The 24,574-nt window shown below is 37.5% G+C and overlaps 1 protein-coding gene across 2 annotated transcripts; it reads left to right on the top strand.

The window, feature by feature from the left end:
- Positions 1-454: 454 nt before the first annotated feature.
- On the top strand, positions 455-20,374 carry xirp2b (xin actin binding repeat containing 2b). Of its 2 annotated transcripts, XM_038289736.1 has the most exons (9): positions 455-628; positions 2,255-2,417; positions 2,878-3,006; positions 5,138-5,224; positions 5,537-5,594; positions 5,692-5,786; positions 6,634-15,886; positions 18,824-18,954; positions 19,135-20,374. In XM_038289736.1, the coding sequence occupies exons 3-8, from the start codon at positions 2,881-2,883 to the stop codon at positions 18,913-18,915; spliced, it is 9,711 nt and encodes a 3,236-aa protein (XP_038145664.1). In that variant the 5' UTR covers positions 455-628; positions 2,255-2,417; positions 2,878-2,880; the 3' UTR covers positions 18,916-18,954; positions 19,135-20,374. The 2 variants fall into 2 exon arrangements, with proteins under 2 accessions (XP_038145664.1, XP_038145665.1); XM_038289737.1 differs by lacking the exons at positions 2,255-2,417; positions 2,878-3,006.
- Positions 20,375-24,574: the final 4,200 nt, after the last annotated feature.

Below are 24,574 nucleotides of genomic sequence, written 5' to 3' on the forward strand. Positions count from 1 at the left end.
CACAATATTCTAATTTTCTGATATGATGAATTTGAGATTTTCATTTGTTGTCATTTGTAATCATCAAAATTAAACAAAATAAACATCTGAAATATATGAGTTTGTATGTAATGTATGAATATAATATACAAGTTTCACTTTTTAAATGGAATTACTGAAATCAATCTACTTTTTCATGATATTCTAATTTTATGACCAGCACCTGTATATATATTGGCGCATAATGAAGAATAGTAGCAGCTGTTGGAGTATGCAATACATTCTTGTGGTAGACAGGATGATGCAACTACTTTGACCTGATTTTTTGTATACAAGAGCCAGCATGTATTTCTGTAAGGATTTTCCTGGGACTCAACGCAGGAGGCATGGAGCCTTACAACCTAAAAAAAAAAAGGGTAAAAAACACCGCGAGACCATCTTCTGGTAGGGGGAGGAGGGTCTAAAATAAAACCAGCTGTCACTGTCTGCTCGTTGGACAGAGGTGAACATTGCACTGGAGCTGGTCTCCATCATTGACTGGGATTTTTCTTCTTGCTTGGAAGACCCTGCAGGCCAGGGTGCAGAGGGCTCTTTGTGGAATTCTATTTGCTGAGATCATATTTTTATAATTCAACACCATCCTTACCTGGTAGGTGCTGATAGTTCTTGATAATTTGCTTTTGTCTGATTCTGGCTTTCAAGTTTTGTATTTGTGTTAATTTACAAATAGTTAAGGGCTGTCACTGAATTGTTGATGCTGAATATTTTCCCTAACATATTGCAGGATTTGGGAGCAAAATACACACTGAACTGTGACTAAAATGAGAACCTAAAAGAACTTTCAGCCCAAGGACAGATCAGGAAAAAAGTCTGTTAAGTTATTCAAGGAGCTAAGCTGTTTGTTTTCATGAAGGCCAGACCTTCTGGCTGTCAAGACTCTTTATTTCCTCAGAGCCAGTTCATGAAACAAGGAATTTGAAGATTAATTGAAAATGCGTTCTCAAGTATAAGGTCGTCATTGCAAGTTTCTAACATCCTTTTGGAAAAAGGACTTTGACCCCCCAGCTTTCCTCTGTGTTTCACTGAGAAACAAGACCCATGATGGTTAAGTCTAAAATAACCTGGATTTATTTTTGCAAGTACATGGCACCGAGATAACTTCACTTTCTTGATATTCGAGCTCTTGTCCCGACCCAGCCTCCCATGTGATAGACTGGCACTGTTGACATATTTGAATTTTTTTAGTTACTACCCAGAAAATTTCACTTAGCAGAATCCATTCTCACCCAGTATTTTGCCAAAGATTTTTTTTTACACATCCATCCTTTAAACCCTAAACTGAAACACGCAAAATTACAATTTATCATCATAAAAGCAATTTCCTCCACGTTTATTTGGGTTGTATTTGTCAGTTGCTACTGCAACTACTGCCTAGAAAATCTGAGTAAATTTTGATCAGTTTTAAAGAACATTACTCTATTTTAGATAACACAGTTTTAATAGTGTATTTTCTTATTGTTACAAGCAGATTTTAACAGTACATATTTCCAGATAGGAGAAGAGTGTAAAATTTGGGTTTAGAGTCTTTGGAGTTTATCAATTAGAGAAAAAAAAAACACTTTTTCCTAACAATTAGAAATAAACCCAAAAGAGCAGCCGGTAATGTGTCTTTCAGACAACCAAATTAAATAAATCCAATCCGATTTAGATCTTAAATAAGATCTGCAAGCAAGGTTTGCAAAATCTTTTTGTGCAACAGTTTCAATCTGAATCTTGAGTACCTTAAAACTTGAAATGATATGAGACATAGTTTCATAGGTCATGAAACTACAGGGGTACTCATTAATTTTAGAGTTTAATAAATGGAGCTATACATTAAAAATAGATTACCACTATCATTCACCAGCAACTCAATATTTCTTCTAAGGAGGCATAAAGTAAAAATTCCAGTAAATCATGATAGTGACTGACATTGTACAGTTGTTTATCACTTTTTAAATAAATCTTCCACATCCTGCGAATAGCTGGAAGCCAGAAGTCAGGTGTGCAACTGATTTTAATTGTGAGCCTGCGGACAATTAATTTATTTGCAGCATTAGGACTTGTATGGTATTTTCTTTAATCTTTAAAACTATTAATAATTTTTTTTCTCTCTCCTGTACTAACTTTACATGCTTGTTTCTTTAGCTAAATATATAATATATTATTGGTTTTAAATTGCTGGAAAAAACAGGTAATTAAGATTTTGCACATTTCTTGTATATGTCTACCTCAGCCGCTGGCAGTGCAGGTTCAACCAGAGCAGGATATCCGGAAAGTTTTAAACCAGAGGAATCAGGATTCACTCTGTGGACTCAGTCTTCATCCCGCAATCTAACTTTGAGGCTATATCCCAGGCAGCTGTCCCAAAGCGAACAGACCACACCATCACCAACAGGGTATTCCAGCCTTTTGATTTGCACACTAAAGCCATCTATCAAGCAAGCTGCTTTCATTTTGTACCGGAATATTTAAGCTACACTAAAAAGGCAGATATACTGTTTCTATTCTGTCCTGTCATGTGTAATGCGCATGATGCATAGTAAGACTGCTTACACATTGTGATAATTATTTCTATTGCAACTAAATCTTACAGGAGATAAATAAAATAGAAATACCTGTTAGAATCCCCTTCACATCTGTGACTGTGGGTCAGTTTTTGCATTATGCTTTGCATGAAAATAGCTGACTTATCAGGAGATAGCTCACAGATTTAAACAACTGTTAAGGAGTTTGCATACTAATCTGCACAACACTGACTGCCTTTTATGTTGCTTGCATCCCAGTAAGAAAATCCCTACTTAGTAGCCATGTGACTGTAAAAGTGGAAGCAGCTAACAGTGTTTCCTGCTTCATTAGGTCATGGAGGACTCGGAGGTCTGTTCCCTACCTGGGGGACTTACAAGCATGAGGAAACAAATTCATACCCAGGAAGCTGCAACATCACACACTGTAACTCAGTTCAAATTTCAACACAGAACTGAGCAGGTACAAAGATGAATTAGGATCTTACAAGACGCTCTGGGGGAAATAAGCTGCAAAGTGTGTTTTGTAAGGACCTTGGCTGGTTTCTGATGCATCTTAACCTTTAATATTTGAATCATGTAAATGGGAGTTTTATAAATAGAATAATGAACTGAGTTGTTGGTGAGGTTGTATGCATAGTTCCTTACAAAAATACAAACATCTCTTTAATGTTTTGCATCAGTAATTGAAGAAATTTCCCAGCAGGCACTTCTCGTTGATGTACTGTACCATACATACCATAAAGACAACTTAGCGTGTCTGCTGGGATTTATAGTAGGTTCTTTTGGTATGAATCAACAGAAAGTAGCTTTTTTTATATACGTATATAATTTTTAAACACAATAGTGTGGTTAGCTGTTGCATTCTTCCGTTTTCATTCTAATACCCCTAAAAAACAAGGCATTCATGGTCACCTAATTAGTAAAAAATATAGCTGTGCCAAATTTTATTAAATGCCAAAAGTATAAACAACTTATTTGCCGAGTCCTTGAGATTTTATAGAGAACATTAACAAACTAATAGCACTATAAAGCCAGTGATATACTTATGATGACTTTAAAAGCAGATTTGAAAGTTAGTTCGAGCAGTGCACTTGTACTCCGAGAAGGTTGCAAGTACTCGGTTCGAACCCTACAGTCTACAATCTGGGGCAAAACCTTTAACCCCACACCCCTCCCAAGGCTCCACACAAGGGAACCCCACTGCTCCCCAAGGGGATGGGTTAAATGCAGAGGTAAATTTCTACAATGTAAAAAACAATAAAGTTCAGTTATTATTAAGGTTGTGTAATGGTATTTCAAGCTTTAACACTGCAAGTCTAAGCATTTATTCCATACCTCAAAACATAGGCGTATGGAGAAACTTTAACGCATGCCTTTCTGCATGTCAGAAAGTGTGAGAAAGTGTATTGGTCCAAAAACTAATGGTTTTACTCTCCCCTGCTTTGGGGAAATTTGTTTGCCACCCTCCAGGGGACATGAGAAAGAAGTGGCTCTTTCAGTGAGATTACATTATATTTCTTTGTCTTGATGCAGTCTTTGCCTCAAATGAAGGAGTTTATGACTCTTTTTCACAATTTATGGACTCTGGCTTCTTCTGTTTTTATGTGGGTGCTGCTCTGGTCTGTTGTTGTGCAGAAAGAACAAAACCAAAAAGCAAAGCTCTCAGTTTACCAGTATGTTTTTGTGCCCCTTAGCTATGATCATAACAAATTGATCATGACCAAAAGCGCAAGATCTTTGACAAAAGCTTCTGCCCTGATCTGCTCTTGCATGATAACTATTGGTTTTTTTCTCCTTGACCACTGGCCTCCTATGAAGTAATGTATAAGTGGTAAATCCCCTATAGCAGAGGTCACAGATAAGTGTACAGCGGTCATCAGGAAATTGGCGATATACCAAACTGAAATTGTTGTTCTCTACTTCAAAAAACAGTCTAGATTCTTCTTTTTTTTATTTAAAAAGTTATTTTATAACATTGATGCATAAAAATCTCATTTTATTTCAGTGTAAAATTCTGTTTAAAATAACAGATTATAATTAAAATTGTCTTCGGGCCTTCACTGGTTGAGGATTTTCTGTATTCGCACTCCGCTGATTTTTTAATTGGTTACCCCTGCCCTATAGGGTTCAAACTGATGGAGCATTTTTATCAATATTTGACAGATATTTTCTGTCCAATCTGACAGGGTTTGAACAGTTTATCAAAGCACATTAGGTAGAGCATTTTGACATCTAAATGTCTAAGCAAACACACACATGCTGGCTTAAGTACTTTGAAAATATTACAAACTATTGCATTGAGGGGCTGAATACACTTATGGTTGATTTTTTTTTTTTTTTTTTACATTCAAATTCTTTTTTTCTCTCACTTAACAATCATGTACTATCACCCAATCTCGGCTAATAGAAGTATGTGTAGTAAGTAATTTCATTTTTCATCTGACATCTGGCATTCCCTGGTTTACAATCAGGATTTGACTTGCTTAGTAAATTTCGGTTAGGTATATTACGCAGCCATCAATAGAGTTAAATATTTATGAGGTGGTATGTGATCTATCATCTTTGACAAATACCTTTTTTAACCCTTGCAGGAAATGTCAACCTCTGAGGTAACGTTGTCAAGTGGAAGCAGACAGGCTGTCCCTGGCTGTCAGCAGCTAAATGTCCAAGAAAGTATGGTATGCACAACATTTTTATCAATGTGTTCATGCTGCACTGCATCCTTGTTACTTTAGTGAAGTTAAAACTGATTATTATAGCATTTCTTGCCACCTAATCTTTATTATACAAAAAAAGCACAAGATCTCTGCATATTTACATATATGTAAATGATCAAAAATAATGCTCTAAAAACCGAGATTAAAATCATTTATCATATATTTTGTTTATTTACTCATATAGATATGAATTTTAGGCTGTGTACTTAGAGTTATGTGCCTATTAGTTTGTGACATGCCTTTATCTAACCATTTCTTGTTTAAAACATACAGGTTATCTGCAGTAACAACAACCTGTCGTCAAGTTATGAAAACCACCAGAATGAAACAGGCAGGATGTTAAAAGATTAACATTTTTATGGTTGCTCTCTGTGGCCGGCCTTGATAGGCTAACATAAATATCTTCCTGGTTGTCATTTTTCCCCCAGTATCAGAAGAAGAATTTCCAAGGTACACAACAAGGGAGCTGAGAGATCGCTTTGAAAGAACAATAGAAGAGGCTGCTGCTCAAAAACCAATTAAGGTAATCATTTTTAAAATATATTAAAATACTGATTTTGTTATAGAACACTCTAGACTTAAATTTTTTAGGCTTGGGAGATTGCAGAAATTAATATACGTAGTGAAGGCCCAATATGATTTTTACTGTCTACAATCTCCTATCTTAAATACGTGATGGCAGTTAATGTGAAGACTGTAATGGCAGTTAATGTGAAGACTATCTAGAGCAGGCATCCCCAAACTCGGTCCTCAAGGCCCCCTGTCCTGCAGGTTTTAGAGGTTTCTCTGCTTCAGCACAGCTGGTTATAATGATTGCAGTAGACCAAAAGCCTGTTAATCAGCTTTCAATTAAAATCAGCTGTGCTGGAGCAAGGAAACCTCTAAAACCTGCAGGACAGGGGGCCTTGAGGACCGAGTTTGGGGATGCCTGATCTAGAGTGTTTGGAAGACTTGGCTGGTAGATGGGGGTAAGGAAAGGCTGTGTTTCAGTGTATGTTTAACTGTTACAGTTAATAGGGCAAAGGACTAGGGCCTTCCTAATTGATGTTTGTTTTTTTGTTTATTGTTTTGTTGGGGGGCGGGGGGGGGGGGTCCTGTTTAGATTTAGCCTATCAACTTAAAAATAATAAAAAAGGTCAACAAAGCTGCTACTTTGGACTAACTGCATCAAAAAGGAGAGGATATGGTCTGAAAAAGTGAAGGAAAAAAGCCCTCAACGTTTTTTTTTTCCGATCTGCAAATTGTCAATTTTATTTATTATAGAAAATACACGTTTGCTTTTACCAAATATAGTTCAATGTATTCAATGTTTTACATAAACACATTTTAAATGATATTTTACAAAAAAAATATTTTTATTCCCTACAAAGATTGGACGTGACATCAGTCAGTCAAAGTGGTCTTCAACTTTGAATCAAAGTAACAAGCTGACAAGTGAGGTGTGTAAGGAATTTGCTACTGAGACAACACATGCTTCAACAATGGATGTTGAGGACTTTCCACCTCCTCCACCTGAAGATCTACCACCTCCTCCTCCAGACTTACTACAATTGCCATCAGACAGTGTAAATATTCCAGTGAGCCCTCCCTCACATAAGCCTCTAGAGCCAGTAAACAAACAAGCACACAATCGAGAATCTTATTTCAAGCAGAAGGGTATGTCTGAGCTGAAACGTCTATACAAACATATTCATCCAGAGGTTCGGAAGAATATTGAAAAAGAGTTTTACAGTGAGTACACAGAAACAGAGAACAACCAGGTAGAGAGACAAGTGTACGCCTATGAGGAAGATGATGTTAGTCCTGATGATGTCTATGATGAGGAGTATGAAGAGTGGGAAGAGATACTCCCTGGAGAAGTCCAAGCAATGCGTTGGATGTTTGAAAATAAACCCCTGGATGCAATTAAAGATGAAATTCCCGATGATGATGAAGACAACAAGAAAATTACTAAACAGGAAATAATTGTGGGTAAAGATGTGAGGCGCACAGCATGGATGTTTGAGACCAAGCCAATAGATGAGCTGGGCTCACTGAATACCAACTCAATGGAATATAAAAACAAATTTAACAAAATTGACAAGGGTGATGTCCGTGCTGCAGCCTGGTTGTTTGAAACTCAAACCATGGACACTCTAAACAAACTGCACAAGGAGGAAGATTTGACCAAAGAGATTGTGTTTTCTCAAGAGGATGGAAATGCTTCTATTTACATGATTGATAGTAGCTTAATGGAAAGCCTGGGGCATACGGAGACTATTGATGAGAGACACATGTTGAGCCTGCGTTCAGTGTTGGAAGAGATCAATGGAGAAGTTAAAATAATAACCAGCACTTTTGACACTCAGTTTAAATGTGTCATTATGGGACAAGCAAGCCAGATTCTGGAAATAAAATCTGTGCGTAAAATTGAAACTGAACTGGAGAACTCTATAGCTTCACGTTGGCTTTTTGACACTCAACCTCTAGACCTGACAAAGACAGAATTTGTTCCTTTTAAACTTGTCTGCAGTCTGTCAATGGAGGATAGCAGCAAGGGAAATTGGGGTAGATGGCTGTTTGAGATAAAGACCTTAAATTCTATCAGTGATTGGAACAGTTTGCAAATGGAGAAAAAAGACGTTATCGGTGCTGAAGTGCAGAAGCACCGCTTAGTCTTTGAAACTCAACCAAAAGACTATTCCACTGATGTGAGATCTGAGTCTATTGAAGAGATTATTGGAGGAAATGTTAGATCTGCAAGAGATTTTTTTGAAAGCAGTCCTGAAGTAGCACGGAAGATAGGCCCTGAGGTTGGAAAACTAAGAGAGGTGGCAATAAAAGAAGAAATGAAAGGGGATGTGAGACACCAGAAGTGGCGTTTTGAGAGTCAGCCTCTAGAACAAATACGAGAAGAGAAGAAAGAGGTAGTTCGTACTGTAAATGTTGAAGATGACCTCATGCATGAGGATGGAACAAGCTGCAGGGCAGATGTTCGTAGGAACTGTTGGGTCTTTGAGACACAGCCAATGGATAAATTAAAGGATGACTCAAATACTTGCTCCTTGACAAAAGAAGAAATTATTGCCGGTAATGTGAGATCAGCTAGAGAATATTTTGAAATGATTCCAAGTGAAGACCTGAAGGACTGGGTGGAAGTTGGGAAACTGAAAAAGACCATACAACCTAATGAGGAGAAGGGTGATGTGAGACATCAGAAATGGCTGTTCGAAAGCCAACCACTGGAGCAAATAAGAGAGGAGAAGAAAGAAGTAATACGAACGATTGACCTAGAAGAAATCGATAAAGTGGATGTGTCAAACTACAAACAAATCTTTGAGAGCATAGACGTAAACAAGAGCAAGGAATCTCAAATGATTGAAATAGAGGATGTTATATCAGGATCAGTCAAGTCAAATAAGAATCTGTTTGAATCAGCTGCATTGTATGCAATGCAAGATAGCTTAGGTCACTTCCATGAGGTAAAAACAGTACGTCGTGAGGAGATAGTTAAGGGAGATGTAAAAACCTACAAATGGATGTTTGAAACACAACCAGTTGATCAGTTTAATGACAGCATTGAAAAATACCAAATTATTAAGGGCATATCCAAACATGAAGTTTTGTCTGGCAATGTCAAGACTGCAAAATGGCTGTTTGAAACACAGCCTCTTGATGCAATTAAGTACTTCAGCAATATCGAAGATGAAGAAGCTATGGAGACCAGTAAAAACTTTGATGTTGTAAAAGGGGATGTAAAAACTTGCAAATGGTTATTTGAAACAAAACCAATGGATATCTTGTATGAAAAAGTAGAGCTAAAAGGTGAAAATGAATTTGAGGAAATATGTAAGGGAGATGTCAAAACCTGCACGTGGCTGTTTGAGACCCAAACACTTGATTCAATCCATGATGAAACTGAAACAGTTTTGAAGACACGCAGTATAAACCAAGAGAACATAAGAGGACAAGACGTGAAAATGGCTTGCTTTCTCTTTGAGACAGAAAACCTAGAGAGTTTGAGTGGGAATGAGAAAGGGTCTTACAAACATGTTACAGAGATAGACATTGCATCTGGAGATGTGTCAAGAAAAAAGTATATTTTCGAAAACCAAACATCAGACATCATGACATCTTCTTCAGAAGAGGTAATGCAAAACCTCAAGAGAGTTCAGATCGAGGACATACAAAAAGGAAATGTTGTGAACTGTAAATGGCTCTTTGAGAACCAGTGCATTGACCAAATTCATGACAGCCAGGAGGAATGTATGAGTAGTCAAACTGTCAATGATGTACAACGAGGAGATGTCAGTAAGGGTCGGTTTATTTTTGAGACTTATTCTTTAGATAAAATCCACGAAGCTTCCTCTGAGACTGAAAAATTAGAAACATCCAAAATTGTCTTTGATGAGGAAGAGAAAGGTGATGTGAGAAATTATACAATGTTGTTTGAAACACAGCCCCTTTATGCCATACAAGACAGAGAGGGAAACTACCACGAGGTCACTACTGTCACAAGTGAGGAGGTGAAAAAGGGAAATGTTGTTGGAACTCGGTGGTTGTTTGAAACAAAGCCACTTGATGCAATAAAAGACACAGATGAGGTCTACATCATCAAATCTGTAACCCAGCAGGATGTGCAAAAAGGTGATGTCAGATCTGCCAAATGGAAATTTGAGACCCAACCTCTTGATAGAATTGCAGAAGAAATGAAACCTTTAATCAAAACTGTGGAGGACATTCAAGGGGGAAATGTTAGAGTGAATAAACAACGTTTTGAGACTGACAGCTTCCCAGAAGGATCTATTACGACTGTTAATGTTAGTGAAATACAAAGAGGGGATGTCAGGTCTGCAAAGTGGAGATTTGAAACCCAGTCCATTGACAAAATAAGAAGCATGAGCTCTGAAAATCTAATTGAAACTGTTAAAAAGGAGGACGTTGCAAAAGGAGATGTTAAACATTCTGTCTGGCTTTTTGAGAAACATCCTCTTGACCATATCAAAGAAGTGGAGGAGGATGAGAACATATCTGTCATTCAAGAAGAAATTCCCAAAGCAGATGTAAAAACAACAACATGGCTTTTTGAAACAACACCATTTGATGGCTTCAGTGAGAGTAAGGTAGAAAAGACTGAAATATTGGGGAAAAGCATTAAGGGAACTCTTGAGGAACTTTACAGTCAAAAAATAGTAAGTTCAAAGGGAATACTAATTGAGGCTGATGAAATTGGCGATGTAAGAATGGCCAAATACCAGCTCATGAATAAGCAGACTCCAGAGATACAGAGAGAGGAAATCATCAGGGGCAATCTGCAGACTATTATGATGAACCTTCTGAACAGAGAGGAAAAAAATAAGCAGCAAATAGTCATAGAGTCAGAGGAGAAGGGTAACATAAGTTTGACTGTGGAGCAACTCTTGAACCGAGAGACAGGAAGCAGTATTGAAAAGGAGGACATTTTACATGGTGACATTCAAGAAGCCATCAACAAACTCCTAAGTGAGAGTGGATCAGCGAAACAGGGTATACTTATTCAAGAGGATGAAAAAGGAGATGTACGAATGACACTGTATTCCCTTCTGCATAAAGACCAGAGTATCAATGTTGAAAAGGAAGATGTTGTTAAAGGGGACATTAAGAGTGCTCTTGAAAGGCTTACTAGCTCAGACACAACAGATCAAGCAATAAAAATAAAGATAGATGACGCTGAAAGAGGAAATGTCAGTTTTTTCTCCACATGCATTGAATCTGGAGCTCTTGATTATCTCAAACAGCTGCAGTTGGGATCTGATGAAACTCTAGATGAAGCAGCTCAAAAAGAGAAGATCATTGGGGGCGACATCAAGAATACCAAATCTATCCTGTGCCAACAACAAATGCAAATTGAGCGCACAGTAGAAGATGTTATACCAGGGGATGTTCACAATGCATTGAAAGTTTTCATGTCAGAGCCAACAGTCTCATTGGAAAGAATCCAGAAGGAGGAAATAGTTAAAGGGGATTTAAAAGCTGCTTTGAGCTCATTGTCTGAATCAGTAAATCAGACAGTGGTTGTGGAAAAGGAGGAGGTAGTAAAAGGCAATATCCCAAAAGCTCTGCGATGTTTGGAAAGGGCTCAGAGACGAAACAAAGAGGTGGAGAAGCCAGATATTATTCCAGGAAATATTAGAGGTGCTCTTAGATCTCTGGAGAAATCATCCACCTCAAAAGTTGGAGCTCTTGTTGCTGAGGATTTAGTTCCTGGAAATGTAAAGGGTACCCTGAAATCCCTGGAACTGGCAAAGCAAGCAGTGAGGGAAGTTGAAAAAGAAGAAATTTTGCGAGGTGATATTAACATGGCAATGCAAAGTCTACAAGATGCCTCCAGTGAGAGGAAAATATGTCAGCAGGAAATAGATGTTCAAGGCGATGTCAAAGGAACCATTCAACTCTTCATGGAGCCCCCAGTATCACAAAGGACCCAACATAAATTCAGCCTTGAAGATGATGTAAAGGGTGACGTCAAATTGTCAATCAGGTCATTATATGAGACACAGGAGCAAACCCAACAAGAGAAAGAGGAAGTAATAAAGGGTGATGTTAAAGGCACAATCAAATCACTGATGGAAACAGCACGGCGGGAAACTCCCAAAGTCAGACATGGAGCATACAGAAGGGTTAAAGTCAAGCAAGGCCCCCCTGTGAAAAACCTGAAACCAGACTCCCAGAGGAACATACAAAAGATAAAAACAGCAAAACAAGTTGAAACATTTAAGGAAAATCAAGTGATCGCTAATCAGTCAGATAATGTTGAAATAAAGACATCCACAGTGGTAGAGCACAAAACTATTACCCAAAACCATGGCATAAAAACTGTAAAAACAGAGTTTCGCAATCTGAAATCTAACCAAAAAAGTATGGACAAACTGGCAAAAGCAAAAGTAAAAACTGACAACTACTTTTTAAAGTTACAATCAGAGGAGCCTGATCTGCCTTTACCGCCGCCACCACCACCTGTTACAGAAGCTGAACTTCTTCCTCCCCCTCCCAGTCCTCTTCCACCAGCAGCTGATACTGACAGTGACCATCTTCCTCCCCCACCACCACCACTCACTGGGGAGCAAGATTTCCTCCCACTTCCACCACCTCAGCAAGAACTGGAAGGTATCAAAGTGCAGGCAGTCCCTGCTTCTCCATTAACAGCAAAGCGAATGACAGTGAAAAAGGTGAAAGCTCCTGCTTTGCATCCAGTTCCAAAGTTGGAGGCTAAAGTAGAATTAGGTAAAAAGAAACAGGTGCAGACAACATCTGAAAAAACTGTGCAGAAGACCCAAAATGAAAAAGAAGCATCCATGGACTTTTCAAAAAGAGTCTCCCATGAAGTCCTACCCTCACCCCCAGAAACCCCTAAACCACTAACAAAGTTTCACACTGTGCCTGTTAAATTTACACCACCACCATCCCCAATTCCACCAGCAGATTCACCACTACCGTTAAAGAAAGTTTACATTGCTCCTGTAAAGTTCACTCCACCACCTTCCCCTCCACCATTCATGAGAGGAAAAGCAAGTAAGTTCAACACACCATTAATAAAAGCAGAGGAGAAATACAGGAAACTTAAGGACGAAAACACACCCCCAACCACTCCATCTCCCACTCTCACACATGATTCTTTTCGTGCTGCTTTTGAAATGCTGTCCTCTAAGGATCAAACTAAACACTGTGTCTCAGGAATCATACAAGAAGGAAGTGAAATTACAAAAGCACAAGCCCACTCAGACTCCTCAGTGCAGGTTTTGGTATCAGATACAGCCCAAAGTAATGTTAAGTTTCAACATGAGAAAGTCTCTACAGGTTCTGCAGTTATATCATCTGCAAAACAGCAAATTATAACAAATGAGACCACTAAGATTGTTTCCGGTCAGCAGACCACATCCATCTTAGCTGTTGAACAACATTTGCAGACAACGACAAAAAAAACTGTAACTGTGTCATCTGATCAGATGGCACAGTCTGACCAGACTGATAAAGTCGAGACAGCTGTCCGTTGTGTAACTGGCCAAGGAAAGAAAGAAATTAAAAACCAAAAAACAAAATCAGAAGATCAAAGAAAAGATGAAACCAAGACAAACCAAGTACTTAACAATGTTTCTAAAGATGAAACAAAAAACAAAAACCTGTCTACAAATAAGAGCCAAGAAAATGTGTCAGATCAGCAAATCGAAAAGACGTCCACCAATGCAAAAGGAAAAGTGAGCAAACAAAATCAAAAGTCAAAAAAGAACAACAACAAACAAGAAGCACCAGTTGAGACAAGCAATTGCAATGAAAGTGAGAGGTGCAGTGTTTCAAAAGATTTCAAAGTGAAACAGCTTGAAGCAGCAGAGATAAAACCAGAAATAAAGGAAGATATTCCTATCCCTGCTCTGGCTGCAACACCTCAGATCAGTAATGGCAATCAGCTAGAAACTCAAGCTCCAACAAAGAAGAAGAAGAAATCTAAAAAGTCTAAAGGGGCTGCACAGCAAGGTCAGAGTAAAGAAAATGTCACTGAATCGAACACAGGAACAAAGAGACTAGCAAATGAAATGACTCAAAGAGCACATGAAACAATAGCAATCGGCCAAATTCACAAAGGTACAAAAGTGGAGCATGTTGAAATCAAGAGAGAGGCTATTACCACTGGCACAAAAGAAGATAAAAAGTCTCTGCAACAAAAAGCACCTCAAACGCAACAGAAGGAATCTCAAAAGAAAGAAGTGACAGCTATTCAACAGAGCGCAAAGGAACAACCAAAAGAAAGCAGGAATGTCCCAATTACTGTGACAGGCAAGTCAGAGCAAAATGAACTTGTAAATCTCACGGAGGAGAGAATAAAGGGATCTCAGAGACATGACGTGCAAGTGTTAATCTCTCAAATCACAGAGATACAAAGCAGTTCAGAGAACACTGTATCTAAATCTGTAAAAAGGCTGTTAAACTCAACGCCAGATTGGATCATCACTCCAGAAATGAAGCAAAAGTTGGAGCAAAGAGCTGCTGAAAGTGATGCTGAGAAAGATGAAGAAATTCTGTTGAATATTAGGAAACTTGCAGAATCCAAACTAATGGATCTTGCAGACAAAACATTTGAGATGCGCAAATGTGAGGGAGAAAAAGAAGGTTCTGTCTTGGTGGGGCAAAACATATCACAAATCAGTATTTGTTCCTCCAAAACAGAACAACAGACCTTTAAAAGCACCTCAAGTGAAATAAGGAGAGAAGAAACGAGTTTGTGCAAATCCATCGACCTTCAAGCTCCATCACCCTCACTCAGAATGCGTCCTCCCTCTCCAACATTTATAACAATCGAGTCCATGCGAAGAATAGACTCGCCTCAAAGAGTGACTCCATCACCCACCCTGCTCCACAGACCGCCCACCCCTCCAACACCTCCACCACGCAGATGTGACACCCCAACATCACGAATCATGAGAATCACACCTTCACCAACTTTTGATAAGGCAGAAAATTTGGCTCGGCTCAAAGAAACTACAGCAAAGCTTTCGCGGGTTGTTACACCCCCACCATTACTCACCCATCAAATTACTGAGAAAAAATCTGAGGTGGTGGAAATGCCTACAGCTTTTCAGCAGCAAATCAAAATTGATTCTCAAATTATGGAAACTTCAGGGCAACTGATTGGGTCACTGAACTCAAACACAAACATCGCACAAACTATTTCGGAAAATGATGTGCTCCAAAAAGAGCCAAATGCTGCAGAGGATTCGGATGATTCTGATCTAATATCTGCTTCTTTCAAAGAAAAGCGGGATTTTTTTGAAGGGGCACAAAAAGCAGAGCTTAATAAGATCTCTGTGCACAAGGAGCCCATCACTCTCACTGAACGCCTGGGCCCTGACATGGTAGATTGTGAGGCAGAAAACAAAAACACAGAAAAAGATGAATCTCTCGGGTCAGACTTGTCAAGCTTTGTAAACAAAACTGAATCCCCAGAAGAGACCCTTTATAACAGAGAAGAACTCACCCCACCTGCAGAGTGCCTACACAGTGACACAGAAAGCTCAGAATGCGATAAAGAAAAAGCAGGCATCCTACAACAGGAAATGCCAAGTTTTAACATTCAAGCGATTAGAAATGTTTTTGAAATAGATAAGCAAAACTCCTCTGTTACAGAGGAGAGAAAAGATAAGGAGGAGATGGTGTCAATCCTAAGTGAAACAAGAGTAGACACCTCAGTCCTGGAAAGGCCTCAAGAGACCAAAGAAGGCTCAAGGCAAAGTACCCCCCTGCATTTTCTGAAAAGGAATACAGAAACAATCCTTGCACAACCTTCTGCCCTTGCAGAAACCAAAACAATCACAGAGCATTTTTCAGATGTTGATGAATTTGGCAACAAACTAACTGGAACAGTGACAGCTATCACTCAGCACTCCGAAAGCATCTCAACCTCTCAGGTCCCTTTTTCTTACGCCGATGCCGTGAAAAAGAAAGCTGCCAGGCGAGCAGAAACTTATGATGAGGATGCCACAGAAAAGCTGCTGAGAAATTTTCATAAAACATGGACAGAGAGCGAGACAGTTTTCAAGAACCTTGGCTACACTGTTTGTGAAGAATCATCGTCAAAAGCTGTGCTACATCAGACAACGACTGTCTCATTGGGTAAAGACCGCATGCCACGGAAAAGCAGAAATTAATAGCATGGACTATGTGGTTATGCAAGATTGTTTTTGCACTCTATACAATGAAAAGCACCAACAAAGGCCTGACAGAGATGTCTGCAAATCTGCTAAAGAGAAATATGGAAACATTTCTGATATGCTACCTTTAATATCCCTCAGCCAATGAATATCATTGATTACATGTGAGCCATTACCCAATGTGGGTTGTTATATGAGTTGAGCTATGTATGCATGTGTGCCATTCCTTTAAAGCTTGAACTGGCATCTGTTCAGCTGTGTTGCTCAACAAGTGCATGGTTTCATGTTATGGCATGTTGCTGTCACTTGGTCCAAATATGGACTATTGTGCGCTATTCTTAGCTATTCTTATTCTCTGCTGCTGATATTACTGAACTCATAGCTTTGTTCAGAATCAATCATGACATAAACTGAAAAGAGATTATTTTAGATGAAATAAACTAAAATATTAAGGTTGTCCAGCTGCTACCTGATTTTTCAACCTTGCTTCATTTTTGTTTCTTCACTGTTTTCCTGTTTTGTTCTTCATTTTTAACATTACTCCCCCAATTCTGACGAAAACTACTTTTTAGTTTTTTTTCTGTATTAAGCTTTTCTCTGTATTGTTTGCTCTTTAGAAAATCTTCAGGCAAAGCCTTACTAGGATCAACAAATTTATACCCAGTAATGAATCTTAAATCCTCACAAGATACACTAGGTTCTTTTGGTAAAGACTAACATTTTAGCAAACATATTTTTAAACAGTGGGTTTTTCAGTCGATACTAAAGCCCCTTTCTCATCCAAACATAGATTCAAATGCTGCTGACCACATCTGAAATGAATATAACATCACACTGTATGTAGAAGATCCATTTATTTTCTTTATGATTTGGTTAAATAATATGTGACAGCTGGAGATAGGCACCAGCACCCCTCACTACCCCACTTGGGATTAAGCGTGTCAGAAAATGGATGGATGGATGAAATAATATTTCGCTATATTAACAACATTCTGAATACTATCTCATTCAGTGCCTTTTAACTCAGAAATGCTGATTATGTTGTAATATAAATGTTGAATTATGGATTATGAATGTAAATTAAGCACCACTGGGATCAGATGAGGGTTCTAATCAAGGTTTATGTAAGATGATAACTACTAAAACATTTCACTATATTATTCTCAATATTCTACTGTACTCTTTCTTTTCTTTTTTACTATTGTGGCCAAATTTGCACATATTGCAGAACTTTATTACATTATTTTTTTAATCTAACAAATCATATTTTAATCCAGTCCTTAAATATTATCCAGTTATTTAAATGCTGTTCAAAGCAAAGCTGTGAATTAGGGAAGTAAGAATGTATATTTTGAATCCTGTTATTATAGTATTAATTAAAAGAGCTTTGTAATGTGGTAGGAACCAATCTATCGGCAAGCTATTAAATTAATAAGCAGACAAGCAACTGCTTAAACTTCCACAAACTTCTCATACTAAAAATATCCTCAAGCACAAAATGTCTATTGAAGACTTTGGCTTGGCATGCAAAAAAAAGGTCACCATAGAGGTAAATGACTATCACAAGAACAATGCGAGTTTATTAAAATGCACTAAGATGAAATGCAGTATGTTGTATTTCTTAATGCTAAACTTATTTCATTTTTCAGTATGTGCCATGCATCGCATTTAATAAAGTGTTGGATTGGGACCCATTAATGACTCTGTATCATTGACAAGTATAATCCTGATCTGCACATATGATTACTTACAATTGATATTAAGATCTAAATGATGACAAAGAACATAAGAAAAAAAGAAAGGTACATAAAATATTTATGTATGGGTTAACTAAGCTGCTACATAAATAAGGCAGTCAAATCTATGCACCTTTTATACACAATGTCACAAACCACTGTACAAGGAAGGTCACAAAGTTATGATAACATAAAAAGAATAAAATTAATAAAACTAGGATTTCATTTCTATTTTTGCTCTTTTTAAATTTTAAAATAGCACAATTTACCATAACTTCCTTTTTGATAACATTTAGATCTGAAATCAGATGTTAAGAGCCAACAATTACTCTGTAATTGAGTATATCCAATTTTACCAAAAACTTATTTTGCTTTTTATTGCTTTTTATTTATTTGATGACTACTTTCCACTTTCAGTGTTTTACTCAACTAAAAAATAGTGGAGGATTTTCTTTTTCCATCAAAATAAGTGGTAATCCTAATTGTCATTTATTCCGGTGATATGTTTACGTAAGGCCGTCCTACGTGCTCTTCCCCATTTTCTCTTACCAGTGGTGAGTCTAACATAGTGGAAAAATTGCAAATCTTTTTTTTTTTAAGTAAGCTTGTATGAGTGATGCAAACAGCATCTTTTAAACAGAACATGCACGAAGATAAATGGGCTCATGCATGCTCTTGCACACGTTTAATAGGCGCTCCCTCTCAGGAGGTACAGGGTTGTGCATGTGCATTTTCTAAAGTGGAGAGGGAAGGTCTTTTCGAAAATTCCCGAAAATCCTCCACTATACTTTTAAGTAAAAATGTTGGATGAAGCAACATTTTTGACAAGATAACTACAGATCCATAAAATTATATCACAACAGAATAAAATGTGGTACAGTTTTAAACCTGAAAATTATATTTTTTTTGGAACATTATGCCTTGTCTGAATTAAATAGTTTTTAGAAATAAAAATAAAAAAACTTCTGAGAAATGCATGTTTTTTATATGCATGTGAGTGGATCAGTGTTCAGCAAAAAATCTGTATTTTCATAACTGCTCTGAAAGGGACATTTAAAATATAAATATTTATTTTATCTTTATAATTTTTACTACAGTGCAAATAGTTTGCAAAGCTGCACACTTAGACTTCACAAACCTTATTTAATCTCTTTGGAAAGCAGATTCGGGTTCCGAGGTCGGAGCTCTGCACGATATGTTGGAGGAGGGCTTATCCGATGGATGCTCTGATGGTGGACAGAAAAAAGTACCATAAATCTTGTTTCTGCTGTGAGCACTGCAGAAATAAATTAAGGTAAATGTGAGATAAATGCAATGTTCCCTCTCTGTTTTTGTTTTGCCTCCTGATATATAAATGTAAATTATTTTCTTTGTATGGGCTCTGTTTTCTCTTACAAATCAAAAATACGTAAACACTATTTCATGACAACAGAGTTGCAGAAAATATATTCTTTTCTTCTTTTTGCTTTTGCAGTTTGGGAAATTACGTCTCTCTCCACGGACATTTTTACTGCCTACCCCATTATAAGCAACTTCTCAAATCCAAAGGAATCTACGACAGTGGTCTTGGACAAAACCATCCTGGGGGAAGCACTGGACCAAACCCCCTTGAAGAAAAAAATTATTTGAGATATTCAATGCATAATTCAAATTCCGTTGATAAACCCCACAGAGTTGAAAATGAAATGACAAAAACATTTAATAAAAGCCAGCAGCACTGCAACAAAATAACCATTGTTTGGCCCCCACAGGGCGAACCACCAAAGAAAACCTTTAGTATAGAGGAAGACATTCAGCTGATAAAACCACAGTGGCCCCCTCCAGACAGCTCCCCCATGTCGCCCGATCTTCAACATAGAAAGGCTGTTCCCAGAAGTGTCCTTTGAAATGTGATTTTTCACTTTCAGATTGTAGTCAAATATGATAAAATATATATAAAAGGACTTATGGATAATGTAAGACTGTTGTTGGTACAGTTAGGAAAGTGTTATGCTGAAGGTCAGATTAAGTTAAGTGGGTTAAGTAATGTAAGAAAAGCAAGAGTAACTATCAGGAGCGGAAAGGAAAACTGTATATATTTGTAAATTGTGAGAAAAAACAGGGTGTATTTGTAAGTGGAGGAAAGGTAAATAAAAGTGCAGAAAATATGTAAAAGGTGGATTTAGAAGATTTTTTTTGAAGATTATTCTCTGTGTCAGTTTAAAGTTAACTGCAGTGTTTGGTTGGTTTTCGATGATAGGCAGTTGTCCTGCTGTCAAACCATTCAGCATTTAACTTCTGATCATTACAAAGTTATAATTATATCATTCAGCTCAGTGCTGTTTTCTTCTAAGATTTGTGTATCTTATTTACAAACTAATTCCACATCCATAAAATTTAATCTCTCTTTGTTTCCTTCAATTTTGTATTATTTCAGCAGGTCCAGCTATTAACAGAAAATTTTTAAGCATTAGTATTTGCACCTGGTGTGCTAGAATGAAAAAAAAAAACTTAATAATATATTATTTATAACAATGAAAGTATATAATATAATTGAATTAATTGAGAAGTGTATCCTACATTGAACTGAATATATTTTACATTGAAAAATGTGTATTTTTTAAAATAGACGGTTTACTTTCCTTTGTAAGAGAGCTTTTCTGATTGTGTCCTGGTCTCAGGCTGCTTCATCTGAAATATTGCTGATCAAAGGGCAATAAAATGTTAATTCCTAATGTTTTGTTTTGTTTGTCTGGCATGTTTAGTCCTGTCTCATAGTTGTTCTTTGCACTTGCAGTTTTGTTAGGCAGCTGTATACCATTCGTTTCTTTCTTATGGTCTCTGTATCCAAAGCCTCAAACCTGTCCTCATGTTTGGTCAGCTATCATGATCATGGTATGCTAGAATCCCCACTTTATGTATTGTGTGTCATAATTTAACTTTTTTTGTCATTTTGATGCAACATTAACACAAAAATGATTTACTAACTATTACAATTGAGCTTGCAATCCAGAAATTAAGGCACAGTGCACACCATCAGTCAGCTAAATGCAAATACCAGTTCAAATAATAATGAGTCCAAGTCTGCACAAGTCTGACCAGTGCTTAAGTGGATGGGAGATACTTAAAGGAAAGGTATGATTGCCTTAAAAAAAAAAAAAGTCTAGATCTTTTTACCCATAATTCAATTCAATTCAGTTTATTTATATAGCACCAATTCGCAACACGTCATCTCAAGGCACTTTACAATTCAACCAAATTATACAGTCAAATTGATTCAAAATGTTCTAAGGAAAACCAGTTGATATGATCGAGTCATTGACTCAAAGATTTGTGCACTGAACTAACAGTGGAGAGTAAAAAACTCCCTTTTAATAGGAAGAAACCACCAGCAGAACCAGACTCAGTGTGAGCGGCCATCTGCAGAGGCCGACTGGGGTTCAAGGAGACAGAAGCAGAGATACAGAAAGCAGCAGAGATACAAAAGGCAACTGTCAACCAGCTACCCAGGTGGCCCCATCCAGGAAACACACAGCCAGCAGATGAACTCTGAGACAGCTCCCATGTCAGAGGATGAAGAGGGCACATCCAGACAATCAGAGAAACAGGACTACACTGAAAAACAGGCCAATGTTGAATATCTATACACAAAGGTCTTGATGGCAGCAGCACAGCTGATATTTCTCTCCAGGATGGCATTACAGCCAAACAGAAACAGACCAGATGAAATTACTATAATGAAAAAGCAGAGAGAGCATTGCACTAGAGATTGAACAAACAAATTCTGCAGAGTGAGAGAATAAAGATAGAATGGAGCAGAAATGAAAAAGGGGTCCCTATGTCCTCCAGCAGTCTAAGCCTATAGCAGCATAACTATAAAGATAGCTCAGGATAACCTGAGCCACTCTAACTATAAGCTTTATCAAAAAGGAAAGTTTTAAGCCTACCCTTAAAAGTAGACAGGGTGTCTGCCTCACAGACTAAAACTGGTAGTTGGTTCCACATGAGAGAAGCCTGATAACTAAGATATCTGTTTCCAATTCTACTTTATTAATTTTAAAGTCCTAACTCTGTTTTTTTTTTTAGTAATGCCTTCTTTGACAAGTACATGCAAAAGTAGGAAGTGTCATACACTCACTTTGATAGACAGGTTAATATAATATAATTATCAGTAGTTACAAGTAAGGGTTTGGTATTTCAATCTGAAAAACTCACAGAGAGAGAAAGATGCAATTAGAAGAGTTTATTGATACAATAGTTTGAACTTTGGCGCTCAGGCCTCGGCAGGAAACATAAACGCTGATTTATACTTTAATGCAGATAAACTGATGTATGAGAATAAGGATATTCCCCCCGGGCCTGAAACTGGTGGTGGAGTTTAGATAGGTGAAGTTTGGTTAATCCATAGAGGCTGGTATACAGGGTGATGCTTGAGTTAGATGTCACTGAATGAACAAAGTTTGCATAAACTGTCCATGAAGAGCAAGCATGAAGCGACTGTGGAGAGAAAAAACTCCCCTTTGGGAAGAAATCTCTGGCAGAACCAGGCTCAACGTGGCGGTCTTCTGCCGGACCGTTTAAAGTGACAGGGAACTCCATGAAAGTCTGGAGGGAGTACACACTGGAGGTGAGGTTGAAGGAGCATCGAGGAGGAGTCGGATGAGCTTACTACAATGGTGGAGAAGGGGATGGAGGTGGGTTGTCTGAATCAAAGTCCGACATAGGAGCGATGGATCTTGCGCTTGTTGAAGAGCAGGCCTAGAGATGATTTGGAGTGGCTTTAAGTAGAGTGCTGGAAGATGATTGGGCATCAAGGAAAGTGGCTTGAAGCGGGTTGGCTGCGTCGGAGGCGGATCAGCCTCAGATTGAATGGAAGTAATCAGAGTTTCTTCAGTTGAATTTCCGCCTTAGCTTCATTTGTCATATTTGGTGAAGTTGAAAAAGGTCCAAGGCAAAGACTGGAATATTGAGGAAACCACAATGTTACTGAACTGAGGGAAACAACAAGGACCCCGAATCTGGGCAGAGAAACAGAAGATTTCAGCAACAATAGTCCATAAACCAGAAATCTAAATACAAAAAAGTCTTAATTGATATTATGGAAATCAGGTGAGTACAAAAAAAAGGTGCAAAACCATAAACATCTGTGGATCATGGCAGGATTAAATAAGCAAAGAAATTTAATTATGCTTTATTAAATTTAAACAGAAAATCATAAACCTTTGCAAAGAAGTTGCATCTTTCACTATACACACTCTATATTAATGTATACAAAATACCTCGATCAATATATAGTTATCACATTTTAGTGTTTCTGACTCTGCAAGAAGTAAAGCAAAAAATATAAATAATGGGAAGGTAATAAACCAAGTGGCTAGTGATGAGTAAGGAAGAGTAAGTTTTGTTTGAAAGTACATTGCATGAATGCAAAAATAAAACAAAAAACACACACACACACACACACACACACACACAACAAAGCCCACGGTGAGTAAACAAAGGGGCTCATGACAACCTGTACAAAAAAAAAAACACTGACACTCAGTGTAGACATCTAGTGCATACATAAATGTCAAAAAGAAATACACACAAACAAAGATGAAAAGGGGCAATCACCCACTTATCTGTAAAAAGAAAGCTGCAAAATAATTTGTTGTTAACTTTCACGTTTTAACGTTGCCTTTATACCTGGCTAAAAGATGTGATTTTGAAAGACAAATGCTTCCTTTCATCAGTCCCTGGTTCTATCAATGCACCAGATTTATGTGTATTTTTAAAGAAATCCTAGATTGGTGCACTGAAAAGGAAGACCAAACAGATACAGTCATGGACTGTAAAAACAGTTAAATGTATGTTTCCAACAAAATAGAGACAAAATATACTTGGCAGGATTCGTTAGTGGATTGTTGATCCAAAGCAGAGGCAGGAAGGCAGAGGTGAATTTCTAGTTGATTTAATGATGAATTTTAAATAGGAATTGAAAACAGGCAGGTTATCCAAATAACCAAAATGAAAACCAAAGTCCAAATAAACAGGGAAACCAGGAATCAAAAAATCAAAAAGAAAACAAAGTCCAAACAAACGTAAAACCAGGAGTCCAAAGTCCAAAGATCAAAAAAATATCAAAAGACTAGTCTAAACATACCAAAAAACCATGGTGACATCAGGGGAATCAAAATCACAAGGAGGGAGGCTCAAAGAGACGAGTAGGAGGTAGTATGACAGAGTTAGACGAGGACCTAGCAAAAAGGAACTAAATAGCAAGAGTATTAATAGGAGACAGAAACAAAGAGAGGGCTAATGAGCAAACTGGTAGCAGGTGTGCACAGAGCAAGAGAGGAAAAGAGCTAGGGAAAAAGAACAAAAGAGGGCAGCAGTGGGAAAAAAATGAAAAACCTGGAAGACTGGAAATAACTAGAAAACTCAACTAAATACAAATTAAACCACTAACACTAGAAAACAAGGAGCAAAGCAAAACTCTAAAAAGAAAATATAACCGAAATAAGACTAGGACAGTAACTGAGAAAAAAACCAAAGAACACAATAAACTAAGAATTAAACCATAAAAACTAGGAAACAAGGAGAAAAGTAAAACTGGATACTCGAAAGAAAAACATGACAGAATACAGAAACCTAACAATACTGGCAAAATGCAACAACAAATACTCCTACTCCTATTAGAACTTTAAGAAAGTGTAAAAAGTCAAGGTGCTGGTCAGCTTCTTTAGAAACTTTAAAAGTCCCTTAAATATTGAAATGCATTTTCCATAACCTAGTAAATTGGACAAAGCAGTAAAAGTACATTTATTTATTTTGCAAATCTGTCAATAGTTTTTATTGTTTATTGTCATGATTATATATAAGATTATATACTAATATTTTGTTTAGTTACTTTCTCATCAACCATGATTATAACCAAACACTATGTTCTCTTA

The sequence above is a fragment of the Cyprinodon tularosa genome, unplaced genomic scaffold, assembly GCF_016077235.1.
Source record: "Cyprinodon tularosa strain WSP-4 unplaced genomic scaffold, ASM1607723v1 ctg271, whole genome shotgun sequence".
Classification (NCBI taxonomy): domain Eukaryota; kingdom Metazoa; phylum Chordata; class Actinopteri; order Cyprinodontiformes; family Cyprinodontidae; genus Cyprinodon; species Cyprinodon tularosa.